At 55.5% G+C, this 8,394-nt stretch overlaps 1 protein-coding gene across 1 annotated transcript in view; it reads right to left on the reverse strand.

Moving 5' to 3' along the window:
• Positions 1 to 8,394, reverse strand: part of PLEKHG6 (pleckstrin homology and RhoGEF domain containing G6) — a 22,115-nt gene continuing 13,721 nt past the window's right edge. The window contains exons 14-16 of the mRNA XM_006170831.3: positions 1,610 to 1,755; positions 365 to 1,042; positions 1 to 253 (exon numbers count right to left, since the gene is read on the reverse strand). Of these exons, the coding sequence (XP_006170893.1) occupies positions 244 to 253; positions 365 to 1,042; positions 1,610 to 1,755 (834 nt within the window). The 3' untranslated portion in view covers positions 1 to 243. The remainder of the gene's footprint in view (positions 254 to 364; positions 1,043 to 1,609; positions 1,756 to 8,394) is intronic.

Raw genomic sequence — 8,394 nt, forward strand, 5'->3', positions numbered from 1 at the left:
AACCATGGTCAACCATGTGGGAGTCCAGCAGCGTAACCACTATGCCATCCGCTGGTCCCAGAAATGTACACTTCTTGATCTCCGAGTGCTCAGAGCAGGCAGCAGGGCCAGGCTCCCTGTGGTGCGTGTGGTCCTTGAGGTAGTCAGGGGTGGGGAGGTGACCAGCACCCTGGGGAGAGAGTTCCTCTGGGAGAAGTCTCCAGGTCCTCAGCAGATTTCCTCTAGGAGAAATGCTCCAGGCCCTCAGGCCTCCCTGAAAAGAAAGGACGTAAGTGTGAGACCAAGGCCCAGGGCAGAGAGCCCGGTCGGGCGTGGGCTGAAGGGCAGGTGGGAGCACCCCTGCACCCTCCTGGATGGCACTTACGAGGTGGAGAGGGGGGTGTCCAGCTGTATGATGTGGCGGCCCCGCATTCTCTGCAGCTGGGCCCGGGTCAGCCTCGGGGGCCTGCTGTCCCTCGGCTCTGGGGCCCCCGGGATCCTTTGGCTGGCCAGTTCTTCCCGGATCTCTCTCAGCATGTCCTCAGCCCGGAGAGGCCGGGGCATAGGCGTGCAGCTGGACCCCGGAGAGAGGGGCCTCTCTTCTTCGTCCTCCCCGGAGGACTCCCAGGGGCTTTCTCCCGCAGAGTCCACGAGCGTGGGGGAGGCAGGGAGCTGCCCCCGCAGTCGGGCCCTGTGCAGGGTCTCCATCACCACATTGCCTCCCCCCAGGGTCCCGTCCTCCTCCTCAGACCAAGTGGGCGGGTCTCCCCGGGGAAGGCTGCCTCCTCCCGGGATGCCTTCTGGCAGATCGGGTGCGCTGCGGCGTTGAGGAGCTTGGGAGTCGGGAGGCTGGGGGCGCAAAGGCACGTCTCGGAGGTCCAGGGTGGAGAAGCTGAGGCGAGGGTCCCGCCGAAGGGCTCTGGGGCGTAGGCGGCTCAGCGGGGAGCCTGGGATCAGAGTGCCGTAGCCAGAGTCGGAGGTGTCGTCTGGGACAGTGGGAGCATCTTCGTCCGTGTCTTCGGTCACCACCAGCTGAGGGATGATGGCCGAGATCTCGAGTGTCCTAGGGTTAAGGGGGAATGGTCAGCGGCAGATGCTTCAGGGTCAAGTTCAAAGCCAGAAAAGGCCCCTCCACGTCTTTCTGTTACCTGCACACTGCCCTGTGGCTTTGCCTGCTCCTAACCTCCTAAGAGGGACTGCCATGCCCCCACATGTGACCCAGCACCGGGCTGGGCTCAGACTGGAGCAGTGTCAGGTGTCTGCTGAGTGGTTCCTGGGCTCCCCGGAGGTTTGTCCCCCATGCCCCATGACGAGCTCTCACATTATCGTGCCCCTAAACAGCTGAGTTACCCATGGGGCGACCCTCCCGCTCTCCGGGGAGCTGGACCAGCTGGATCCAGGCAGCCCTGACATTCTGGTGCCCACCTTCACCCGCCCCCCTCCGGCCCCTCTCCTGGAGTTCGAGTCCTAGTTCCTTCGCCCTCCCTCCACCCTGCTGCTCCACCCCAAAAGCCCCTTCTTCCTCTCCCTCTTCCCAGAACCCCAGAACTTGTGGTGCCATTTCTCAGCCTTCGGGTTCTTCCTGTCCCCTCCCTGCCTGCAGCCACCCAAGGGGATCTCCTGGTCTCACCTCCCTTCAGTGCTGCTCTGAGAGCCCTCCGGGGAAGGCGTGGAGGGCCTGGTGCTGGGGGACTCCTGGCCTTGGTCCCGATAGAGGGCCAGGAGCTCCCTCTTCTGATGGATGTACTCCTCTGCCTTCAGCTTCTGCAGGGTGGCCTGCGGTGGGGACACTGCTTTAGGGCTTGGCCGCCGGGCACATGCTGCATGCCAGGCCCCGTGCTAGATGTTCCACGGACACCATCTTACGCTTCACAACTGCCCCGTGGCAGTGCGTGTTTGTTTTTTTAGTTCTTGCTATAGGCATGTAAGCTCACCAAAGACAGAGGGGGGAAAGTGAGAAATCACCCCCCAGGGGAATGACACAATTCCTTCTCCTCCAATCTCCTCTTGGATTTTGGGCAAGCATCCGCTTGTGCCTGGTGTGATTTTTAAACCGCCGGGTCTGAGACTCGAACCCATGTGGGATCTAGCCACCTTAACCCCCATGCCACCTGCTGGTCCACAGGGCAGATATTTTCACCCTTACATTACTACTGAGAAATGGAGGCTTTAAGGTTATGTGACTGCCTGAGAGGTACTCCTTACAGTCGGAAAACAGGGGGGGGGGGGACCCGGCCAGGGGAAGGGGGGGGGGGGGGTACCAGCACAGGTGGCACCAAACTCTAGAGCTAGGGGTGGGGGCGGTGAATAGAATATCCCCTTTCATACCCATACAGTTCTTCCTGCTGCTCATGCCCTCTTGACAAACCCTGTTTCAGGTCTGCCCCCTCCTTCAAGAAGCCCTCCCTGATTGATGGTTGTAAGTCCTCTGAATAGTACTGGCCCCTTAGGCTGCTTCTTCAAGGTCAGCCCTCTCCCACCACCTGGGCCTCTGTCCTGATGCTGGGAGAGGCAGAGCCAGGCACTGTGCTTGGCTGAGGACTCTGCTGTCCTTCAGAGGGATGAAAGCAGACAGTCCCTAGAGGAGGAGGACATGCCTGTTGTTGTCTTCCTCCCTCAGTGTGTTTGTAGGGCGCCATCAGAATAAACTCCAGACATTGGAGAAGGTTTGCAGAGCACCTCCGCGTGCATGCAACTTGATAGGCACTGCGCCCACAGCATGGAAGGCACGGCCGTCAGCCCGCTTTACAGATGAGAACACTGACCTGGAGGGCGAATCTTGCTCCAGGGCCCAGGGGTAGAAGAGAGCTGGGACTGGGCTGTGCCCTTTGTGTCCTGCACGAGGGTGGCCAGAAGGGCAAGGAGCTGCTTAAGGACAGTGGCTGGGGAGGTGGGGCAGGCAGCAGAGCCCAAGGAGGCTCAGCAGGGGCGGCGCCGGCCTGGCCAGGCTGCCATCAGTGCTCGCTGGTCTGGCCACGTTGCTGCTAAACACTGAGGTACTGCCACACGGTCGGGCAATGTCTGCCACTCGAGCCTCCCACCCGACTCCATGATCTTGCAACCAGAGGGCCTCTGTGCCCCCTGCCCTGAGCAGGGCTCCATTCTGATTGAGGACGCCCGTGCCACACTAGTTCAATATTTCAGTATTTCCCCAGCTCGAGGGACGTGAGTCGGCCACCTTCAAGCACCTGGACTGCCCTAGTGTGTCTCCAGGAACACTGGGGACAGCTGCGTCAGCACAGGAGACGTGCTGGAGACAGAGGAGCAGGGGTGGGAGAAGCTGTCTAGCTCTCCTTTCCCTGCTCTGCAGCCACTCGGGCCTGGGAGTGACAGGCATGGCAGGGTCGTCAGCAGAGTGACATGTGGGGCAGGGTCCCCAACTGTCTTCACTCTCCTCTGCTTCAACTTCTTGGCCTCCACTACTGACAGATCTTTCTGAGCCCTCCACTGGGTCCTTCTCTGCTTCCCGGCCCCAAGAATCAATCTCTCCTCCCTTGGGAAGCTCATTTTTTCCACAATCATAAGCCAACATTGCTACATGTGCTGGGTATAAATCTCCTCAGAGTGAGGGGGAGGGGGAAAAGCCTGACCTCTAGGGATTCTCTAGGAAGGGAATCCACAGAAATTTGACTGTCCTCATTTATAAAGGCTGATTAAACAGGAGGACTCCCCAAATATTTGGTGTGAGATAACAGCAGGAAAACTAATGTCAAAGTTCCAGGCCTTTGTTTTTTTTTTTTAGAGAGAGATTTTTGCTATAAGGTATGTGTGCTTCCCAGAGAGACAGAGAAAGTGAGAAATCATCCCCCATTCCCCACAATCCCTTTTGCTCCATTCCCCTCTTGGGATTTTGGGCATGCACACACATGCACCTGGAGTGAGGTTCACACTGCCAGGTCTGGGACTCAAACCGCAGCCAGACATGTGGGAGTCCAGCGCCTTAACCACTACGCCACCTACTGGCCCCAACTTTTTAGAAAGATTTGTTTTGTTTTAGATTTTTGCCATAGTGCTTGCTGGAGAGAGACAGAAAGACACGAGAGAGAAAGGGAAGTGAGAAATCCCCCTGGGGAGATTGCCATGCTGCAACCACATCTTCGGTTTTCTCTTGGTATTTTGGTTATGCATGCACATGTGCCTGGCACGTTTGGCAAGCTGCTGGGTCCAGGACTCAAACTGCCTAGTTGGCACATGGGATTTAGCGCCTTGACCACCACACCATCTGCTGACCCGTTTCAGACTTTGTAGTTTCGCTAAGGCCCTCTGCGCACAGCTTGGTTATAGGTCAAAGTGACCTTTCCTCTACTGGCTGGGCATGAGACTGCTGGGCTAATGACTTTGCATGGTAAGATACCAGCAGTGAGGCCAGATGGTGATGCAGAGGTAATGTACCTGGACTCACATGGGAAAGGTCCTGGGTTCGTGTCCCGAGGCCTCCTTGTGCACACACGTATGCGTGTGCCTGTGATCCAGGCTAGCTGAGGCCTAGGGTGGATTGTGGGGTGAAGACTCTGGTGGGGGTGCCTGTCTTCCTCTCTCACTGTGGAAGAAACAAGCTTGGGAAAAAAGCCAACAATTTTTAGTGGCCCCCAGGGGTTCGAAAGGGAGAACGTGAAGGGGGAGGGCAGTTGTCATGGAACCAAAGGAAGAGAAGGAAGCTCTGAGGGTGGGAGTGGTAAAGAAAAGGGCAGCCTGCCAGAAAAGGTCCCCATGACTGTCCTGGCAGGCAGGGGCTCGAAGAACACAGACACCTGCTTGTGGTCTTGTCCTTCGGGTGCCCTCATCCCCTCAGGAGTCGCCAGGCAGTCTGGCCCTGGGTGAGCCGTTCAGGTGTGGGGAGACCCCTGCCAGGCAGAGAGGGATATGGCCAAGCCCGAAGCAGGGGCAGGGCAGGTGGGGGACCCACGTGCCTGCCAGCTCCCCTGGTTTCCCGGGGACTGTCACCACGTTGCTTAGGAAGGGGCAGCCCGCAGGACTGCAGGACACTTCCAGGCCTGCGCTTCGGAGTTTCCCAAGCCTCTAAGAGATCTCTACTTGGCCCTCTTCCTGTCTCCGTTTCCGTAGCAAATTAAATAGGACCAGCCCAGCCCCACCCTCTCAGAAAGCAACAACTAAACAAACAGGTTTCCTTCCCCGAGTTCATTTCCCAGGGCACCACTGCCAATGCAGTCTTTCAAACAGAACCGGGGAGGCCAAGGGAGGCCAATCACCCTCTTTGTCCTCTGGGACCTTGCGTTACTAAGCGCTGGCACGTGTAGGGGGGAGGGGGTAACCTGAGTGGTTTCTTTGACTCCTCCCTGCCAGGCAAGACCTGTTATTGTTGATATGATTCTGTCATTGAAGAAATTGAAGCTGGGGAGGGCCCATACTTACCCAAGATCATCCATCCAAGAAGTGGCAGGATGGGACCTAAACCTAGGTTTTTCTTCCTCCCTCCCTCCCTTCTTTCTTTTTTGAGAGATTTTTGCCATAGGGTGCATGTGCCAGAGAGACAGAAAATGAGAAATCACCTCTTCCCCCCGGGAGGATGGCCCCACCGCGATCCCTTCTCCTCCTTTCTCCTCTAGATATTTTGGGCATGTGCACACATGTGCTTGGTGTGAGGTTCAGGCCTCCAGATCCGGGACTCGAACTGTAGTCAGTCATATGGGAGTCCAGCACCTTAAACACTATGCCACCTGCTTGTCCCTAAACCTAGATTTTTTGGAGAGGTTTTTGCTATAGGGTGTGTGCACTCGCCAGACAGACAGAGAAAGAGAGACAGAAAGCGAGAAATCACCCCCCAGGGGAGATGGCCACGCCGCAATCCCTTCTCCTCCATTCTCCTCTTGGGATCCTGGGCATGCGCATGCACAGGCCCCCGGCGTGAGTTTAAACCACTGGGTCCAGGACTCGAACTGCGGTGGACTACATGGGTTGGGAGTCCAGCGACATAGCCATTACTCTAACTGCTGATCCCAAACCTAGATTTTTCTGAAATCATACAGGCTTTTAACTACAGTCTCTCTAGGGCTCATCTGTCTCCTCCCTTTTTAGTTCCTCTATTTTTTCTTTTGCGGTATTTCCTAAAGGTCATCAACTGTCAGCATTTCACACCAAAATAGTACATAAACCTCACCAATCTTTCCGTCCTCCCGCTCACCTGCCACACTGCTACGTGACCCCTCCCCAAACCAATTCAAGACAGAACACCTGATCTCACCATATCACCATCCCCTGCTAAGGAATTCGTGGCAGGCCAGGAGATGGCGCAGTGGTGACAGCTGACCCACTGGGAAGGTCCTGGGTGTCCCCGTGCATGCTGGGCATCAGACATGAAGACCCTGCTGGGTGACTTTCTCTTTCACTCTGTCTTCTTCCCTTCATTGCTCTCCCTCTCATGGAAGAAATAAACTTTTTTTGGGAGAGAGATTCTCGCTATAGGGCACGTGTGCTTGCCAGAGAGACAGAGACAGAAAGTGAGAAATCAGCCCACACCCCAGGGGGGGATGGCCACGCCGCAATCCCTTCCCCCCCATTCTCCTCTAGGGATTTTGGGCACACACACACATGCACCCGGCATGTTTCACACCGCTGGATCCGAGACTTGAACCACAGTTGGTACATGGGAGGTCAGTGCCTTAACCACTATGCTGCTGGCCCCAGAAGAAATAAACGCAAAAGAATTCGTGGTGGCTCTCTCTTGTTCCCACTATTCAATGCAACCTCATCCGCGTCGCACTCTCCCGCAGCTCTGAAGTCACTGCCCTCAGCCTGGCCTGCACCAGCTGCTCACGCTAACCCTGGGCTTCAGTATCTGGCTGTTGTTTGAAACTAAATCCACCGGGAACCAGCAGTTAGCGTAATGGCTATGTCGCTGGACTCCCACGTAGTCGCCTGCGGTTCGTGTCCCGGACCCAGTGGCTTAAAACTCATGCCGGGCGCGTGTGTGTGCGTGCCCAAGATCCCGAGAGGAGAATGGAGGAGAAGGGATTGCGGCGTGACCATCCCCCCTGGGGGGTGATTTCTCGCTTTCTGTCTCTATGTCTCTCTCTGTCTGTCTGGCGAGCGCACGCGCCCTACAGTGAAAATCTCTCCCCCCCCCAAAAAAAAAGAAAAAAGAAACTAAATCCACCCACGGAGCTTCTGATCCTTCTGCTCACGGTCTTCCCCAGCCTTAAAAGTCCAACTGAAGTCTGGAGCTGCCAGGTGGCATGAAGGTTGAGGAAGCCGGATCTCATTGCTGGATGTGGGTTCAAGTCCCAAACCAAGCGACTTGCAACTCATGTTAGGTGTGTGTATGCACGTGCCCAAAATTTCAAAAGGAGAATGGAGGAGAAGGGACTTTGGTGTCGCCATCCTCCTGGCGTGGGGGTGACTTCTCATTTTCTCTCTCTGTCTCTGTCTCTATCCGACAAGTATATATGCCCTATATTAGAAACTAAAGAGAAAAGTAGAGGGATCAGCAGTTAGCATAATGTCTATGTCGCTGGACTCCCATGTAGTCGACTGCAGTTTGAGTCTTGGACCTGGTGGCTTGTGCGTGCGTGCCCAAGATCCCGAGAGGAGAATGGAGGAGAAGGGACTTTGGTGTCGCCATCCTCCTGGCGTGGGGGTGACTTCTCACTTTCTGTCTCTCTGTCTCTCTCTCTTTCTGGCGAGCGCACACGCCCTATAGCAAAAGCCTCTTCAAAAAAAAAAAAAAAGAGTAAAATAGAAAAAAGAAGCCCAACTGAAACCTTCATCTTTCTTTGGCTACTTCCGGTTTAATAGCTGAATGGCCTTCCTTCTACACCCCACCCCCACACAGAAAGGTCTCTCTGAGTCCTATCCCACTAATTGTCACTGTGACCTTATTCAAAAATGAGATCTCTGCAGGTGTGCGAGGATTCTAAGTTAAGGATCGCAAGATAAGATCTTCCCAGACTAGGGCGTCTCTAAATCTAATGACTGGTGTCTTTAGAAGAGAAAGGTGGAGACCAGCAGGTGGCGTAGTGGTTAAGGTGCTGGACACTCCCACATGGCTGACCATGGTTTGAGTCCCGGACCTGGTGGCTTATATTCTCACCTCTCTCTCTCTGGTCAAATTAAAAATAAATAAATGAGTGGATAAATAAATAAATAAATAAAAATTAAAAAAAATCTTTTTTTAAAAAATGACAAAGGCGAGGAGGACTCAGGGGCAGAGACTGGACTTCTGTTGCCACAAGCCCAGGAACACCCGGAGCTACCAGGAGCTGGAAGAGGCCAGGAAGGATCCCCTAGAGCCTCGGGAGGAAGCGGGACGCTGCCAACACCCTGGTGCCGAGCTCCTGGGCTCTAGGACAGGGAGGGAATGTGTTGCTGCCACAGCCCCTGCCTTCGTGGTAACGGACTCGGCTCCATTTGGGCCCCCTTCTTTGGAACGCATCCTGCCTTCCTCACAAAGGTGTCACC

Source organism: Tupaia chinensis, unplaced genomic scaffold (assembly GCF_000334495.1).
Source record: "Tupaia chinensis unplaced genomic scaffold, TupChi_1.0 Scaffold149011_1, whole genome shotgun sequence".
NCBI lineage: Eukaryota > Metazoa > Chordata > Mammalia > Scandentia > Tupaiidae > Tupaia > Tupaia belangeri.